Source organism: Oryctolagus cuniculus, chromosome 2, assembly GCF_051225735.1.
Source record: "Oryctolagus cuniculus isolate XC-2025 breed Fujian yellow rabbit chromosome 2, ASM5122573v1, whole genome shotgun sequence".
Taxonomy (NCBI): Eukaryota; Metazoa; Chordata; class Mammalia; order Lagomorpha; family Leporidae; genus Oryctolagus; species Oryctolagus cuniculus.
Window position 1 is genome coordinate 87,910,749 of NC_142868.1, and position 20,003 is coordinate 87,930,751.

At 41.5% G+C, this 20,003-nt stretch overlaps 1 protein-coding gene and 1 long non-coding RNA gene across 14 annotated transcripts in view; one reads left to right on the forward strand and one right to left on the reverse strand.

Annotated features, from left to right (window-relative positions):
* UNC5D (unc-5 netrin receptor D) overlaps positions 1-11,473 on the forward strand; it is a 582,366-nt gene extending 570,893 nt beyond the window's left edge. For all 9 annotated transcript variants that reach the window (XM_002709540.6, XM_051833981.3, XM_089327353.1 and 6 more), the window contains one exon: positions 5,447-11,473. In XM_002709540.6, the coding sequence (XP_002709586.1) occupies positions 5,447-5,651 (205 nt within the window). In that variant the 3' untranslated portion in view covers positions 5,652-11,473. The remainder of the gene's footprint in view (positions 1-5,446) is intronic.
* LOC149127876 (uncharacterized) overlaps positions 1-20,003 on the reverse strand; it is a 140,868-nt gene that overhangs the window by 31,916 nt on the left and 88,949 nt on the right. The gene's annotated exons all lie outside the window — the stretch shown is intronic.

Sequence of the window (20,003 nt, forward strand, 5' to 3'; positions counted from 1 at the left end):
TTATCTATTGGAGAAACAGGTGACCTCACAAGTTCAGCAATTAGAATCTTAAAGGGCCATGTATACTACTCCTTCAGTTCAGTGAGTTAAGCTTGGGGGACCTGGGGTGCATGTGGCTAGGAGACTGGGGCCTGGTATCTGCATTCAAGGCACCATTTAGGGGCTCAGTTTCAATTTTGTATACTCACATAGGAAAATAACTATCATTAAGGAAGTGCCTTTTGCATTACAATTTTAGGGTATTTTACATACTCTGTCCCAACCATGTAAATGCTATGCAATATAAGAATACTTCAAAAAGTTTGTGGACAGTGGGATTTAAAGTTTATTTTGAGGGCTGGCATTGTGGCTTAGTGGGTGAAGCCCTCCCCTGTTATGTTATCCTATATGGGTGCTGGTTTGGTCCCAGCTACTACTCTTCCAATCCAGCTTCCTGCTAATGACCTAGGATAAGCAGCAACAGATGACCCAAGTACTTGGGCCCCTGCCATCCACATGGGAGACCAGGAAGAAGCTCCTGGCTCCTGGCTCCTGGCTCCAGCCTGGCCCAGCGCTGGCCATTGAAGCTCTCTGGAGGAGTGAACCAGCAGATGGAAGATCTGTCTCTCCCTCTCTGTAACTCTTTCAAATAAATCTTAATTCATTTGGGTGAAAAAAATTTTTGAATTCCATGCATAGTTTTTCATAACATATAAGAATTGATTTCAAAATTTCTTTGTGCCCAATGAATTTATATTCTGTTTTTAAAGATTTATTTATTTTCAAACTCAGAGAAAGGGAGAGACAGGGACATCTTCCATCTGATGGTTCACTCTCCAGATGGCCACAACAGCCAGCACTGGGCCAGGCCAAAGCCTGGAGCTTTACCTAGGTCTCCACATGGGTGGCAGCTGCCCGTGCACCTGGGCCATCTTCATCTGCTTTACCCAGGCCATTAGCAGGGAGCTGGATTTCAGGGAGAGCAGCCGGACACTGACCAGTGCCCATACAGGATGCTGGCATCGCAGGCGGTGGCTTTACCCACTGTACCACAATGCCAGCCACCCCATTTATCGTTTAATTCAGTTTTCCCCAAATCTTTTGGTAGTACTCTCAAAGGATGTCCATTAATCACAAAGCTGAAAGCATTATTTTTAATAAGGCTGCTGTGTATCCACTAAAACGAAGAGTGTGAAATTTTGATGTGTCTTACTGCGTGTGCATGTGTTAACCTCAAAGAACCCATATAAAACTTGCTTGGGGAGCACACATTGCACTTAGTGCAAGGCATTCAGGCTCTGACAAGCCACAGTTATATCCCTGACTTTAAATCAGTTAGCTTTCTTTAGCCCTGGGTATCTATTCCACAAATCCATTTGTAGGATTTTTCAGAATCACCTGGCTGCCAGGAGTCATTTCGCAGTTCTGGTCTTCTTCCTCCAGGCAGGCAGGCCACTAATACCCTTTCTCCCCCATGGGTTTGTGAATGTCTATAATGTTGTGTTGAGACAAAGGATTCATCCCTGTATTCAGAAGGTATTCTTTGTATCTCACTTAAAGCTTCATTATTGTAAGAAAAAGGGGTGCAGATGGGTGCCCCCTCACACAGGGCATCAAATTCAAGAAAAAGGGCACAGAGCAAAGAGGAGACAGAATGCGATCAAATTTATTCAAGGAAAATGAACTTGTAGAGGTCGACCAGCTGCCTGCATGCACACAGCCATGGCAAAAGGCTCACGCCCCAGTAAGCTGGGCCTTTTTATATCTTAGGTGGACTGGGAGTGGAGGTGGGGGGCAGTGGGAGGAGAGCTTCCCCACACAGGTTCTTTAGGTTTGGCCTGCTGGTTTCCAAACCTGGGGAAGAATGCAGGGGGTGCAGTGGGGAACCATAGGGTAGGAGACTCAATCGGCCTCTTGAAAGAAAGCAGGGGTAACAAGAACTTAAAATGGCTGAAGCTGTTTCATCAATTAATTGTATTTCACTGCCCAGGTCTTCCCTCCAGCTAGGGGACTCCCAAGTTTCAAATTCAAACACAAAGCAGGTTGCTCAGTCTAATTTTCTTACAAATAGTCATTGCCTTTGCACATGTAGTTGGGTTATAAGACAGCAAAAGGGCAGAGGGCAGCACAGTGACCTACAGACCAAATCAGGCCACTTTCTGTTTCATAGCAGACTAAGAATAGCTACTGCATTTTCACATGGTCAGAAAAAAAAATCAAAAGAAGAGTAATATTATGAGACATTGAAAATGGTGGCAAACACATTGCAGTGTTATTTAAGTAGAGATTTATTAGAACATAGCTACACCCCTGCTCTTGCATATCCTCTATCACTGCTTTTGCACCTCCAGGACAGAGTGGAGTAGCTACAGCTGAGACCCTTTGTGGGCACCAAAGCTGAAAATATAGTCACTATGTGGCCCTTACAGAAACCATTTCTCAATTCCTGGTATGGATTAGAGTACAGCTGTTAGGTTCATAGCATCATAGAGATTCCATTCACAGGACACAAACCTATTGCTGTTCAATATGAATATGAAGTATAAGTGCTCACTAAAATTATGAGAGTGCTGCTTTTACTGTCTCAGTGAAAGAGCAATGGAGATCGTAAGCAAGTATTCACACATGTCAGCAACAAAGTGATTCTCAAAGTGGACCTGAAGAGAGACTGTCCGAGGCTACTCTGAGCCCATTCAAGCCCAGTCTCTTGGTTTTCCTGTATCAGCTATGGCTTTAGTTGTGAGGCCTTTGCAGGGAGACAGAGCCACTTTCCCTACAAATATGTCCACACGATCAGGAAGAAATGTCAGTCGTCAAAGTTCTTGAACAAGAGGAGCCAGGATCCCTTCAACCATTCAAGCAGGAACTGCTTTGCTGTTTGTATTAGTGTAGAAATGAATAATCATTAATTGGGGTCGGAGGGTCTAGGGAAGAGGACTAAAGAAAAAATTAAAGCTAAAGAGAATGTTTTTAAGCGGGTCTCCCTTTCTCAATGTGTCATATATAGTAGGAAGTATGAATGCTTGTGGTATTTCCATATTTACACTATGAATATTTGGCAGCCAAGTGGCCATACACAGTCTCTTAGGAGTCTGAGTGAAGTAGCACTTTATTCACTGAGAATTGCTGGGTACGTTAGGTGGGAGTGGGGCTTGCAAATGGTAATGTGCCCTTACAAGCTTGTGGTCTTCTCCACCTGCTCTTCTCTGCTCCCCGTGAATCTACTTTGTTCTGAGCTATTCCTTAGTGCCTGTGGGGATTGATTCAAGACTCTTCCCCCCATGCCAAAATTCCCAAATGCTCATGTCCCTCATATACAGTGCACAGTATTTGCAACAACCTATATTCTTGCACCTGTATACTTTAAATCATCTCCAGATTACAGAATACTTAACACAATGCAAAAAGTTGTCATAATGTATTGTTTAGGGAATAATGGCAAGGAAAAAAATTGTGTGTGTTCATACATTCCCCCCCCCCAAGTCTTTTGAATCACTTCTGTGGGTGTGGAACCCATAGCAGGCTGACTGTATATGCTTCATGTGCTGAAAGCAAACAGGAGACTCTTGGTTGCCTCCAGAAGATCTGATCTCATCAGATTATTATCTGAGATGACATTTCTATCCTTACTGAAAATGTCCCATGAAAAACACTGACCTTTAATCCTTTGTGTTGTCTTAGTCTTCATCATAACAAAATTATTGTCCAAAAGGTTACCATTGTTTTCACTCAAGATATCCTATCATCTGGAGGAGGAATCAATTACTCAGCTGGTGGATATTGAATAAACACCTGTCATAGCACTATAGTAAGCGCTGTGACAGATCCAGAAAATTATTAGATATGATCTTTGCCCTTCAGGTAGTCAAATTGGGAAGGCATAGTTTACACACACACACCAAACACATGAGGCTACTTTAAAAAAAAAAAAAAAAGCTTATTTAAAATGGAAATGAAAATTTATCTTGGTTCAAAATAATTTGAAATTCATGCATATGGGACTTTTCATGAAGTTCATAGAAAATGCATATTATGAAAAATCCATGTATGGGTTTAAAATTCTTTCCTCCAAATAAACTTATTTGTAATTCCATTTTTTTATGAGCTTTACGAACTACTTTCACATAAACATTTTACTTACATGAAAGTTTAAGCACAAGGATAAAAGAGTTCAGAAGAGACAAACTTTTAAAATTTCATTTTTTTAAAAAAAACTTTTTTGTTCTGTTGGTTTGCTCCCCAAATGGCTGCAACAGCCAGGGCAGGGCCAGGAGCTTCTTCCAGGTCACCCACATGGGTGCAGGTGCTTCCACTGCCTTCCCAGCACATTAATTAATCCAGGGAGCTGGATTGGAAGTAGAGCAGGTAGGACTTGAACCAGCGCCCTCATGGGCTCTGCAGTTCTACCCACTACACCACAGTGCTGGCCCTAATATAAACCATTTTGAGGAAAGAGGAGATGAGAATTGAACCACCACTGTAGGAGTACAAGCTTAGTAAGTGGGGTGAAGCGAGGAAGGGGGCATTCCCAGTAAACAGATGAAGTCAAAGCAAGAAACACAGTCTTACCCAGGTCAAATTGTATACATTATGTCCCATCATCCTATATATAGTACACCTATTAAGACTAAAATTGAGCAATAACCGTACCATGCATGTTAACTTTGTGTATAGATATGTCATCCTTTGCTATTTGGGCTCTTAGCCCATTAAGTCCCGAATGTTCAATTCTGTTAATCTCTCAGTGACATAGATGATTGTCAGGTAGCCATAGCCAGATTGAGGCTAGAACAAGGAAGGCATGGAAAACGAGTAGCTGTCTTACGAATGAGGAAAAAAAGTGCGGAGTCTAATGGCCAATTTGGAGACAGGGTCTGGAGGAACTATATGGCTTTTGTTGTGGTTCAAGTTGTAAAATAATAGAATAAAGATTAGTTGTAAGTAGTATGAATGGAGAGGAAGGGCAAAGCTGAGGTGTAGAACTAGACACTCTCCCATAGCAGTTGATAACAACTTCAATGAGTATATCCGCCCCCTGAGGAAGGAAAGATGAAGAACAATCAAAGCTCAAATCTTGACAGCCCTCTGTTTACCTGGGTGGGGGGGGCAGATATTTTGAAAAAATAGCGGTGAGTTACACCATCCCTTGAGCTCATGAAATCGAGCATTTCAAGGGGATGATCAAGAAGGAAACATGAACATACTTGTGAATACATACAACACACCCAGGACTCCAAGAAAGGTCCGGACTAAGAAATGACGTAGATGATAAGGCTGTTGATGACACACCAAAGTGCCGTTTCAGTTGAGAGCTGGGGTGTAAACCCAAGTGCTCCAGCCCTGCCTTATTGTAGCATTCTAGTCCTTTACTAATAATATCTAACAAAATTCAATTTTATGTTCCTTATGGTGATTTTTACTAGTTCCAGTATAGTCATTGTTTTGTTCTTTGTTTACCTCTCTCTAGGAATTTGTCTTATTTTGCTACACAAAGTAGCCCATCTGCTGTCATTTTGAACCTGTGGGAAGCTCGTCATCAGCACGATGGTGACCTTGACTCCCTGGCCTGTGCCCTTGAAGAGATTGGGAGGACACACACGAAACTCTCGAACATTTCGGAATCCCAGCTTGATGAAGCCGACTTCAACTACAGCAGGCAAAATGGACTCTAGTCCACTTCCTCTCATGAGACAGAGTGATGGCCAGCTTTGGGACATTTGCTTTAAAGAGGAAAGAAAGAGGCAGCTTTCTGCCCAGTGGCTGGGAAATTCAGGCTTCCTTTACAATCAGTGAGATTCCCTGGTTGAAGAAAGTGAATTTTTTGTAGGGAAAACATTAACAGAGAAAGGTACAAGCTCCCGTTGATCTAAGGGGGGGATCTTCTATCCCTTCTGAATCCACACTTGGGTTAACACTGGGTGCACTCCTTGGGTTTGGAGTGGCAAAGATAAAAGTGAGGGCATATCTAGATAGAAGTAACTGTGGGAAAAGACGAGCTACTATCAAACTGGGAAGGCAGAGATGGATTAAATGCATGTTTTGAAACAGGTTTTTAATGATGTGCCCCAACGGGCCAGCTTATTCTGCTACCAGATTGTCAGCATTTTCTACCAACTGACATCTGTGATGTTGGAAATCATTGTAAAATTGACTTTTAGAAGTGAAACAGAGTTGCCAACCTGTTTGTAGGACTTCAACAATGTCAAGGAGGGCATATAGAATATAGATCTGAGTATATCACACCAGCACCAATTTCTTGTCTATTCTAGACGTGTACTGGAGATGAGATTAAGAGGGAAGATAGACCACCAACTAGCTCTTGTAGTGTACCCCACCTTCATGTCTCCCCCTGGAGACAAATCTACCCACATTCTTCCCTAATATGGTAGAGAGCTTTTAAGGAGCATCATTTCACTTTTCCTTATGGAAATTTATTTCTCCTAACTCAACAGAAAACACAGCCATCTCTGTTCCCAGCTAAGCCACTCAAGTTACAGAATGCTATTACAACACAACTTATTACATATGCAGAGGCAGGACAGGTCAAACTAGGTCCAAGGAAATACATGAATTACAGATGTCAGAGGCCTCAAATAAGCCAAAATTCTAGGAGGCAAGTGTCTCTCTGGTTCTCCAACATTATTGTTCTAAGGGAATTAAGACATTTACTGTACTTTTAAATCTGGGTTCTTGAAATTTTCTAACCTTTTGGTACTATGTCATCATAAAATCTCTCCATAGGGCTATAGGTCATCCTCTTTTGTGTTTTGGGGGAATTATCAGATAGTCCATGTTCTAAATGATATCCAAGTAAGCAGACCTGAGTAATACCTCTACCACAGTATACCAGAAAACACATGCTTTGTTCAGGAAGCCCTCAAGCTCTGACTGCTCAACCTCACCAATCATGTTTTTTTCTATGAAACCGTCCTAATTCATGCTTCTTTTTGTTCAAATAAGAGGCAGTTGTATTATAGAGAGCTGAAATCCAGATAATTTGTGACTTTGATCTTAACACCGTATCTTTTCAGCCTATTCAAGTCATTTTTGGCAAAATGTCCAGGTAGACTAGATAAACAGATATGTTCCTGTTCCTCTTCTGGTGGGTGGCTTGGTTGGCTGTCCACAATCAGGACAACCAAAATTAAAGATCTAATTTGATCACAAAGCAGCTCATCTGCTGCTTTAGACGTTGGCTGTATTTGAATAAAATAAGAGTAGTCCTAGAATGGAGGCTCTGGAGAACACTTGGCAGTGGGAAATCCCATAAATTTAAACATTGTTGTAGATCACTTGTTAAAATTATGAAACTTCACCCAAGTTAAAAAAGAAAACACTTAAAGATGGGTTGAATTTATGATGCCCTGGATGGGCATTGAAGAACTCTAGAATTGTGCTGGCTATTTTCTATAGCTAGCGTGTGGTATGATACAGTCCCAATATCAGATAAAAGGCTTTGGCACAAGTAATTCAAATGCATCTTCCTTTTCTCAGGATCCAAAGCCTTACTATATAGAACCACCCATCAACTTAGAACTGTCAAGCATATTTTCAAAATACCATGTCAAGATCAGAAAAACATCCCTTTGCTAGGGTATTCGACTTATAAGGAACAATCGAGTGAAATGGAACTCATTTGACATGGCTGATAAAATGTTTGTAAGAGAAAGAGCTAGAAGTCAATGGACAATCCCTTGCAATAAATTAGAATTAGTTGGCATCAGCGGTATGCAGAAGGTATCTGTGTTACCTGTTGAATAATAGTTTATATAAAATTTATTGAATCATATTTTAATATCCATCTTAGAGGCTTTTTGTTTTAAACCACGCTATTACCTTTTTCTCTCTGAGCTTCTAATTGATTCCACACAGATCCTTTTTAGATCTTTGATACTTTAATACTTTTTAAAATGAAAAATTTAAATAATTTCCCCTCCGATCTATCAAGATTATTTTAAAATGAGATTATTGTCAATCTCTGAATATCTAGGATTTCCTTCCAGGATTTATATCTGGCCTGGGTTTTATAAATGCATTTAAACATCACATCACATAGAGTAACAAAGGAAAGAAAGAAATTGACATATTTCACCTCCAATTTCAGCCCAACATTTAATCAAATTCATCTTTAAGTCTCATTTGCAGCTTTTTTTACATTTCTCTTATGAAATATATGAAATTCTATGGTCATTGTATGGCAAGACTATGCAGTACTTAACAATAGTCTCAAAGAGAACCCATGTTTGTGACTTACAGACCACGGTGGAGGTAGAGACTGAAAATCAAAGACTTACCTCACACTTGAACTTGTGGTTATGCACAGTGACCTAAAAACTGTGGTATTACAATATTTGCGTGTCAACATACATGTCTTTTGTTGAAAGAGAGTTGCTTGTCATTACAAGCACTTAATTTGGAAGTCTTAGTGCAAAAATGAAGCAAAAATTAAAAGTGACCTTTAATGCTTGGCAGGTTACTTAAAATTTTTTACAAAATATCCCACTTACCATTGAATCTTTTAATACTCAAAGAAATTTAAGTCATATAGTCATGCTTTAAAAATGACTTAAAATTATGCCAAAATGGCTCACTTCACGGCTTCACAAGACTGAAGCATCATAAAGATAATTTACAGCCTTTACAACATGGCTTGTGCAGTCTTATGGGTTTACATTAAAATCCTTTAAGCCAAAAGGAAGCTCGCTCTATGGATTTAAATGCAAACTTCATTTACCAGTGCAGGAAGTCTCATAAAACTCAGATGTACTCCCACAAAATTTTTATTGTCCTTTTTGTAAGAGATGAAAAGGAATTGACACAGTTCTTTTTAAAGAGGGGCACTTTTCTCTTTTTATTATTTTTTATCTTCAACAGCAGAGGTATTATCCTGTGCCACAGTCCCTTTATTTTCAGTTGACTTTGAGAGGAAATATTAAGTCAGATCGCTTAACCAGAGTTCTCTTTGGATTAAAAATGTGAGCTTAATTGCAATTTTGGATGACCAAAATTGTCAACCTAGGGATTGATAAGCAAAAGTAGAATATTCAACTGGTAGAAATGGTTTTAAGTAGTATTCTACACTTGCCTAACTTTTGGCAAATTTACCTGTGAATTTCAAAATATTGTAACATCTTTTGACTTGCTTCTCACCCCTCTCCCCCTTTTTGGTCATTTTCACTTCAATTTCTTAGTCTCTCTGCCCTCTGCAGATTTGTTGAATGACATAGCTACCAAATGTGGTGAAGCTCTCTCAGAGGGTTTGTCCCAGCTCTGTAGAGACCACAGAAGCCAAGAAGGAGCTAAGAGAAACCAGTCTGGCTGGCCCATTGTGTGGCCCATTTTCATTACGTTTCCTCATGAAACATTGCAGAGTTTGAATCCTTAGTAACTCCCATTGCCTGGCCTGGAGGTGGCAGCCACAGCAAATGGGAGTGCAACATGTTGGCCTACAGATAGTGACAAAATCTTATTAGCCCTTTGGTGTTAGTTGCCCTAGCGCTGTATTTTAAAATTGATGCTTTAGCCAAAAGCTGAATGGCCACCGTTTCTGTAGTTTCCACTGTTTTTGTCTGCATAGAATTTTCCTGAACTACAAGCAAAAATGTATTTTGTCAAATGTCACAAAAGTGAAAATGTTACTAATCTTAGATGTGTTGCATATTTTGTGTTTTTCCTTTCCAAACTCTTTCGAAAGCTGCAGTTACAAAGCTGTTTGGCTGTATTGACAGCATGTGGTGTTTTTGCAAAAGCAATTCTAGGAGAGCCAGTGTCTACGCGGACTCCTCACATCCCTGCAATGGGGTCGATGACAATATTGAAATAGCCATCTGTGTGCTCTGACTTTTCAAAAAGAAAGAGAGAAGGGGATGGGAATTAGACCTGGCCGTTAGTCACTAGTGTGTAGTGCTGTGATCTGAAGTAGGAACTTTAACTCACATAGAATAATTGTGGTTTTTGAAGCAGCTACTCATTGCTTTTTCCTTTTGCTGTGAACATCTTGGATTCGGAATGTCCTCATGAGGTGGGCCTGAGACAGTAACATTGGAACTTCATGTCTCAGAACCCACCTACTCCATTGGAACCCAGTGATTAAAAAGGCAGGAAGCTTCATGGATTAGGATTAAACTTCCCTTCCCTACTCCCGATATTCCGTTCAGCATGGGGTATGTCGGTCTTCCCCAAACGTTATAGCTTCAAATAATAGATTTGAATAGATTCACCACAATTGGTAACATGTTCTTTGCATGAATGGCAATACCTGTCAAAATTCTTTTACAAAAGGCACGATTACAACAAAAATGCCCTTTGCCTCCACTTTTACTAACCCTTAGGTATTTCCCTTACGTCAAGCAATTATTTACCTACAAATTCCAAAATTGAACAAGTTATGCAATTTCCTTAAAATTATCCAGGGTAGAGATTGAACTGTGGTTCTGATGAATCATCACAGGAGAGGTGATGTTCTAGGGGAGTTTGGAAGAGTATCATGCTTATGACCCCATTACTGACACTACAGCTGGTAATTCTGATGCTGCTCCAGTCGAGAGCTCTGATGATAGAGATGGAAATCACCAGCAGGCAGCCATGTAGGCCGCAGCAGAGGGTAAGGGAAAACATCTCTTCAGAAGCACTCCCCAAGGTTTAGCCTGGCATCCACGGGCCACTCCCATTCAACATTTCTCCCTAAAAAGATGGGGAAGAATAGGCACTGTGGCAATTTTTTTTGTCTTTGTTTTTTGGGGGTCAGGCAATGGGTTTTTTCCTTTGCTGAACTGGAATAAAGACATAGAATTTCCCATTCTTCATAACTGTTTCTGATTGGTACATGCAACCCAGTAATTCTTGACCTAAAAATATTTCAGTCATAAGCATTTTTGACCCAAACTCAAAAAACTAAGTTGTGTGTAACCACCACCACCACCCCCCACTTTGTATATGGAAGATTTCAAAAACAGATTTCATTTCGTTCTGTTTATTTTGGGAAGGTGCGTGGGGGGTGTTTTTTCAAGTGATTCATATATCAAACCCATACCACTCTCCACTTTGATTTGATGTGTTCAAAGCCAAAAAAGAAGACACAACAGCAGGGCTGAACACTTAATTTGACATGAAGCTGAAGGAGTGAGCAAGCCAGAGGAGAGAGTGTGAAGAAAGCATGGCCTTGGCTTCATACCACACTTTTTGTGCCTTGTATTATCAATGTAAATTCTGAATGTTGTACAGTAAATCCTCGAATGGACTTCTTAGAGAACGCTGCACTGGCTTCTTTTTCAGCACATGTACATATCTATAAATATATATACATATATATTTGGTAATGCCAAACAGCTGTGTTATATTGTATTGAACAAAATGGACGGTTTGGATGTTTTATGTAAGTTTGCAAAAAAAAAAAAAAAAACTGGATGGTTACGGACTTTTCAAGATAAATGTACAGACGTCAATTACTGCATATCAGTTATTTATGAATAAAGAGTCTTTTATTGACATTTTAGGACGCTCTGTGAGTGGAACTTTGAAATCTCAAGGAGGAGCCCTGTGCCATACCTCTTGCCACATTCTTGCTGGAGGTGCAGTGCCCCGCCCCCCCCAGGACAATTTCTATCTGTTAACATATTAGACATCATTTCTCACTGTGGCCACACAGTGAGACAGCGAGATGCTACTGGAAGCAAAGAGGAGATTATCTTCTAACATTCACTCCCATGCTCCCCCTCCCCCCCCCACATAACCTTCCATGGGACATGGTTTTATATGCTTGGAGGTAGTGATACCCATGCCATCACTGGGACAGCATTCACTGCCTTCAATGAGTCATTTTTACAGGCTACCTAGAACATTTCCTGCCCATTTCTGAAAATATTAAGTACAATGTTGTACAGTTCAAATACATCTAACCTACTACATCTGTTTTAAATGGTTTTTAAGATGCAGTGAGCTAGGGCTGGCATTGTGGCGAAGTTTGTAAAGCCACTGTCGGCAGTTCCACCATTCCACACATTCCACCAGTTCCACAGAAGACAACCCAAGTCCTTGGGCCCCTGTACCCATGTTGGGGACCTGGAGGAAGCTCCTGGCTCCAATTGGCCCACCTCTGGCCACTATGCTCATCTGGGGAGTGAATCCGCAAATGGAAGACTTCTCTCTCTCTCTCTCTGCCTCTGCCCCTCTGTAACTCTGCCTTTCAAATAAATAAATATTTTTAAAAGAGATGCAGTGAGCTCCTGAGAATTTAATCATAACTGCTTAGAGAGCTAGTCAGAGCCAATTTAAACTCCGTGATCTACTCAAAGATGGCTTCTGATTTAAACTTGTCAGGTTTTTTTCCCAGCTGTTTTTTTTTTTTTAACTTTTATTTAATAAATATAAATTTCCAAAGTACAGCTTTTGGATTACAGTGGCTTCCTCTCCCCCATAACTTCCCTCCCAACCACAACCCTCCCATCTCTCGCTCCCTCTCCCATTTCATTCACATCAAGATTCATTTTCAATTATCTTTATATACAGAAGATCAGTTTAGTATATATGAAGTAAAGATTTCAACTGTTTGCACCCACACAGAAACACAAAGTGTAAAGTATTGTTTGAGTACTAGTTATAGCATTACCTCACATTGGACAACACATTAAGGACAGAGATCCTATCTGGGGAGTAAGTGCACAGTGACTCCTGTTGTTAACAATTGACACTCTTGTTTTTGGTGTCAGTAATCACCCTAGTCTCTTGTCATGGGTTGCCAAGGCTATGGAAGCCTTTTGAGTTCACCAACTCTGATCTTATTTAGACAAGGCCATGGTCAAAGTGGAAGTTTTCTCCTCCTTTCAGAGAAAGGTATCTCCTTCTTTGATGACCTGTTCTTTCCACTGGGATCTCACTCGCAGAGATCTTTCTTTTAGGTTTTTGTGTGTGTGTGTGTGTGTGTGTGTTTTCCAGAGTGTCTTGGCTTTCCATGCATGAAATACTCTCAAGGGCTCTTCAGCCAGATCCAAATGCCTTAAGGGCTGAATCTGAGGCCAGAGTGCTGTTTAGGACATCTGCCATTCTATGAGTCTGCTGTGTATCCTGATTCCCACGTTGGATCGTTCTCTCATTTTTAATTCTTTCAGCTAGTATTAGTAGACATTAGTCTTGTTTATGTGATCCCTTTGACTCTTAATCCTTTCATTATGATCAATTGTGAACTGAAACTGATGCACTTTGACTAGTGAGATGGCATTGGTATTTGCCACCTTGATGGGATTGAATTGGAATCCCCTGGCATGTTTCTAACTCTACCGTTTGGGGCAAGTCTGATTGAGCATGTCCCAAACTGTACATCTCCTCCCTCTCTTATTCCCACTCTTATATTTAACAGGGGTCACTTTTCATAAACTTGTCAGTTTTAATTTAAAAGGTCAGGGATTGGTTTAAATCATTATTTTCCAAACTTTTTTTTTTAACAGGCAGAGTGGAAAGTGAGAGAGAGAGAGAGAGACAGAGAGAAAGGTCTTCCTTTGCCGTTGGTTCACCCTCCAATGGCCGCTGCGGCCGGTGTGCTGCGGCTGGCACACCGCGCTGATCCGATGGCAGGAGCCAGATGCTTCTCCTGGTCTCCCATGCGGGTGCAGGGCCCAGGCACTTGGGCCATCCTCCACTGCACTCCCTGGCCACAGCAGAGAGCTGGCCTGGAAGAGGGGCAACCGGGACAGAATCTGGCGCCCCGACCGGGACTAGAACCCGGTGTGCCGGCGCTGCTAGGCAGAGGATTAGCCTGTTGAGCTGTGGCACCGGCCCCCAAACTGTTTTAAAAATAACACTGTTTCCATAGAAAGATGGTTTGTCCAAATAAACAAATACTAATTGTGAGAAGCTATGGGGAAAAGGGCAGCACCAGTGTCTACTCTGGACTCCTCACAGGCATGATGTGTGATGACACATATGGCAGACAGCAGGTGTGTGCAGCATTGCCTAACCATTTTTGTGTAATTCCTTCTCTTTGATCATCTTATGAGACTACTAGGGACAAGTGTGAATACCTACACAGTAGCTCTGAGTCGTTCCAACTGTTCTGATCACTTTATGTTAAGCAGAACTTTAAAGCTGATGAAAATACATGTAAGATATTGGTAGAATAAGACTTAGTTTTAATTAATTTAAACTAGGTAAATCATTTGTGTTTTGGCAAAACGACGTCTAAATTTTCAGATTTGAATAGTTAGAACAGGTCCAATTTGACATGATCAAATCAGATTGTAACTAAGAATTATGTGACTAGCATAAAGACCTAGATACAACTATTTCCTTGGGATTAACACCTAATAGGTCCACTTGAACCCATGATGAACTATTCAAAGTCATTTTAAAAATTATCTGATTTGGAACTAATTATGGATTGTTAGTTTGGGTAAGTTTATTATGTTCTATATAGCCAGCATTCACTAGACTTTGATTTTATTCTGAGAGGTTTTTTTTTTTTATTTAAAGATTTATTATTTGAAAGGCAGAGTTAGAGAGAGAGAGAGAGGGAGACAGAGATGGAGGGACAGAGAGATCTTCCATCTGCTGGTTCACTACCCAGATGGCCACAACAGCTGGGACTGGGCCAGGCCAAAGCCAGGAACCTCTTCTGGGTCTCCAATGTGGGTACAGGGGTCCAAAGACTTGGGCCATCTTGCACTGATTTCCCAGGTGCATTAGCAGGAAGCTGGATTGAAAGAAGCAGCCAGGACTCAAACCAGCACTCATATGGGATGCCAGCACTGCAGATGGCGGTGTAACCCACTGTGCCATGTGCCAGCCAGCTCTCTACAATAGGATTTTTTGCATTCACATAAAAAATATTTATTGAGTGCTTCCTACATGATAGCAGAATCTGGGTTTAAATCCTGACTCTTATTTAGCATTTGGTTTCAGGCAAGATACTTAACAATTATGCTTCATTTATAGTATCTAGATGATATAAAATTTTACTTTCTTCCTGACATCTGAAAGATAAATGAAAACGTGTATGTACATCCCACATTATACTACGTGGCACTTAGCAAGCAATCTATGAGTGTTCACTTTTCTATCATACAGACATGGCTGAATGGTACTGAGCAGAATGAGACAACAAATAAGCCTGGAGAGTAGCATTGAGTCTACCTCTCCCTGGATGTGTGACCTTGAAAAGAGTCTCTGATTCTTAAGAGGGGTTAATCATATCTCATATCAAGTTCACAGGGCATGAAGTAAATGTTCAAGAATTATCATAACTAAACACATCTCTACGTGTCTGGCTAGTTTTGCTTCTGAACATAGGCATTTGAGAACATTCCTTGTTGAAATATAATGAGGCTGCCCCGCACTCTCTCTCAGGTCCTGTCTGGAGAGGTGCCCATCCGTTCTTGCGGATGTCCCTACCCTAATAAACTTCGCTACTTTTACTTTCTAAAAAAAAAAAAAAAAGAAGAAGAAAAGAAAAAAAAAGAAATATAATGAGGTTGGGGCTGGCGCTGTGGCTCAGCGAGTTAACGCCCTGGCCTGAAGCGCCGGCATCCCATATGGGTACTGGTTCAATACCTGGCTGCTCCTCTTCCAATCCAGCTCTCTGCGGTGGCCTGGGAAAGCACCCGCGTGGGAGACCCAGAAGAAGCTCCTGGCTCCTGGCTTCGGATCTGCACAGCTCTGGCTGTTGGGGCCAACTGGGGCGTGAACCAGTGGATGGAAGACCTCTCTCTCTCTCTCTGCCTCTCCTCTCTCTGTGTAACTCTTTCAAATACATAAATCAATCTTTTTTTTTTAAAAGAAATATAATGAGGTTACAACAAAGCCAATCACATATTTGACTTTATCATCTTCGATGCCTGAAAGTCATTTAAGGAAGAGAAAGGGAAGAAGGGAAGGCTTTGAAGGAGGGAGGGAGGGGGAGAGAGAGAGAGAAGGAGGGAGGGAGGGAAGGTTTTGAGAGGGGGAGGGAGAAAACAGAATATGTCCTAAATGAAATTAATCTTACTGTGAAATATAAAGGTGAATATTTAATACAGTGAGTTTACAAAGAAATACTCCACTAAGGCTTCCTAAGTTCATATCATATCAGATATTAGAAAGAATTTCAAGATGAGATAAATACATGCTTAAAGTGTATCTATCACCAAGACACATAGCACTTTGTTTAAAATTCTAGTGTTCTTGCTTTCAGTAGGTGATCCATCAGTGAGTTGACCCATTTTCTAGTTTACAGATGATACAGGGACCTTAAGACCAGGAGCATGTATGGAAATTAAACATTGAAGCGTTATCTGAGTTCTACCACCTGCTATGTGTGCAACTTGTCTGCTATAAACCATGCTTTTACAATAAGATGATGTGGGCTGGCATTGTGGCACAGCTGGTTAAGCTGCTGCCTTATGATGCCAGCATCCCTTATAGGCACCAGTTTGAGTCTTGGCTGCTCCACTTCTGATCCGAATCCCCACTTAATGTGCAGAAGATAGCCCAAGTACTTGGACTCCTGAACCCACATGGAAGACCTGGCTGGACTTTCTGGCTCTTGACTTTGGTTTGTCCTATGGCTAGACTTCCTGGCTTTGGATTGTCCCATGGCTGGACTTCCTGGTTTATCCCAGCCTTAACCACTGTAGTCATTTGGGGAGTGAAGCAGTGAATGGAATCTCTCTCCCCCTCTCTCCTCACCCTACCCTGTGTAGATCTGCCTGTCAAATAAATAAGAAAAACCTCTAGAAAAATTAAGACAGTGGCTTGGCCTCCAAGAGACTCACTGCCTAAGTCAAAAATGATCACACCAGACGGTGGGGATTAGGACAGAAGGAGCATGGATAAGAAAGGGAGATCAACGGAGAGCACCAAAGCCAGGTGGCATGTGTGGCATAAGGGAAGAGTCCATAGAGAAGTTGCCACTGGGCTAACTTATAGATGATAGATGAACATAGTTACGTCTATAATTATGCTGTATAACAAACCCTAGCATCTGTGGCTTAAAATAACCGTCATTCATTATCCTCACAAATTTAGGAGTCATCAGGTGATCCTCATAATCTAAGCCTAATTTGGCTGACCTCAGCTGGGCTCATTCATTTATCGGCATCAGCTGAAGAATTGACTGGATTGCTTCTTCCAAACGTGTCTGGGGGTCTGGACAAACTCTGCTCCTTATGCTTCATAGTGCAATAGATTAGGCTGGTATGTTCTAATGGTAAAGATTGCGGAAAAGAAGGGGGTAGAAGTTCAGACTTTAATTGTTACCATTCCTGCAACATTCCTTTATTTTCAAGATTTATTTTTTATATACTTGAAAGGTAGAGTTACAGAAAGAGAATGAGACACACACACACACACACAGAGAAAGAGAAAGAAAAAGAAAGAGAAAGAGAAAGAGAAAGAGAAAGAGAAAGAGAGAGAGAGAGAGAGAGAGAGAGAGAGAGAATCTTCCATCTGCTGGTTTACTCCCCAAATGGCCACAACAGCCAGGGCTGGGCCAGACTGAAGTCAGGAGCCCAGAGCTTTTTCTGAGTCTCCCACATGGGTGCAGGAGCCCAAGCATTTGGGCCATCTTCCACTGCTTTCCCAGTCCATCAGCAGGGAGCTGGAGCAGAAGTGGAGCAGCCAAACTCGAACTGGTGCCCATATGGGATAGTGGCATAGCACAGGAAGGCTTAACCTGCAGTGCCACAACAGCAGCCCCTATTCCTGCAGTATTCTAATGGTGAACATAATACGCAAGACAAGCCTATGCACGAGGTAGGTAAATACAATCCATGCTTTGATGAGAATTGCTGCAAAATCACATAGTATAGAGTATGGGTACAGAAAAGAGTGGACAATCTGGGCCATGGCTTCAATTTTTCTATCAGATAAGAATGATTTTTTTCAGACAAAATAAAGCAGAAAAATGATGAAAACAAAGTGGTACTGTTAAATATATTTTAAAGTATTCCATGCAGTAGAGGCTGCTATAGTTTTGTTCATACTCTGTGTCCTTAGGACCTCCTGGGACTTCTACAGTAGCACTTCCCAAACTTCTGAGTTATGCAGTTTAGTGTGGATCCCATGGTTATCCATGCAGGGGGAAAGCTGAGTTAATCCCACGTGCAGAGGTGTCTTTATGGTGAGAACTCTCATAGGCTTTAATGCGAGAATAGTAGTTGTTGTGGAAAATTCCAGTATGCAAGACACTTTATGCGGATTCACTTATTTAGTCCCTAGCAATTGTATGCAGACAGTACTGTTATTACATTTAATAACCAGGAAAATTGAAGAAGAGAGAAACTATGCTAATGTGTATTTTAAATCACACAGCTGAGGCTATCCATGGTAGCATTTTCATCAAATCACTCTTTAACGAGCACGTTGTAATGTCTCAGAGTTCACAATTGAGATTTTTCTAAAGATGTAAATATACCAATTCTATCCTTTTTCTTCCATTTCTGTTTTCTCATCTATTCACTTATTTTTTTACACGTTGCCAAATTTCCTGTTTCTACACATAAAGGCTCATAGCAACCTCTTTAACATTTTACATCTTGCCTGTGAATGCTTGACTTAACTATGTTCCTCTACAACTCATTAGAAATGCATCTTTAAAACTGATAGGAATGAGTTATAAATATTTTGCTAACCCTTATAAAAACTACTTTAAAAGCTTGAGGCATCTTTACAAGCAGTTAAATGACTCGTATCAAATAACCTTGCTTGCTCTAAGCTCAGAGCAGATTCTTTCAAAGGAAGGTTGGGTGTCCAGCTATCAATCAGCTGCAGTGCATTTAAATGGAAACATTCTAGACCAGCCTAAGAAAGTATGTTTTCAGGGTAGGCATTTGGCCCCCTGGTTCCGATGCTGCTTGCAATGCCTGCAACTCAAGAATGCTTAGGTCCCAATCCCAGCTTCCACTCCCGATTTCAACTTCATGCTAATGCACACTCTGGGAGACATCAGTTGATGACTCAAGTTCTTGGGTCCACACCACCAACATGGGAGATCAGGAGTGAGTACCAGGCTCCTCACTTTAGCCTTGTCCAGCTCTAGCTATTATAGGCATTTGGGGGTAACCGGGGGATGGAAGATCTCTTTCTCCCTTTCCTTTTAAATAACTTTTTAATGACACATATTCTAATCTTAGTTTTCATACAGGACAGTGGAGTCTCAGCTAATTCCTTTTATTTTTAGAATGTCAGTTTCCACAACTGCAAAATCAGCATCATGAATGTCCTATCCCAATTCCCATATTTGGCTATGGCAGGATTCAAAAGAAATAATGTATGTGAAAAAATGGAAGAAATCCTTGGTCTTTCTAGTAAATGCTATGCAGATATTTTCACAGAATAAGAATTGCCTATTTAGGAGGTGTTGAAGGTGGCAGAATAGGGAGGGAGGGAGCTTACTGCTCTAGTCTAGGGGAAGACAGCTTAAAAAAGTAGAGAGAGCGCAGTCTCAGGGACGAGTTAGGGAGAAAATGGCAGAGGAAATGCCATATAAATTAGAGAGACACAGTGGACACAGGTGGAGGATGTGGATGCACATAACTCAGGGCCCCAGCAGCTGAGAGCCTCAGCACCAGTTCTGGAGTGAGGTGAGACTAGACTGCAGTAGCTCAAGCCACTGGTGATTAAGCTGTGGGAAGAGTGTGGCAGGAGTCCAGCTTGGAGCCCTGTGGGAGACAGTGTACCTGCCAACCTAGAAGGAAAAAAAGGGGGCATGTTTCTCTCTCCCAAGCCACCTGGCACTAGTGTCCTGTAACTAGCCAACAGAGGGCAGGTGCCATTTTGGACATACCCAACAGCCATGTCAGCTCATGTCTGCATGACCAGCAACCAGCTGAGAGGAGTCGCCTGAGTCTGCCTGGGAGAATTGACAGGGGGCTGGGAGCTCCTGACTGGGGTAGCCTTGTGTTCTGGGAATATGAAAACAGTGTGGCTGTGTGAGAGGGTGCAGTATGGGGCTGGGACTTCAGACAGTCGGTCACTGTGGGCAGATCCACATGGTCAGGGCTCCCTGATTCCCTGGTGAGAGTCATTGCTACAGAATCTATGTTTACACTGAGGACTGG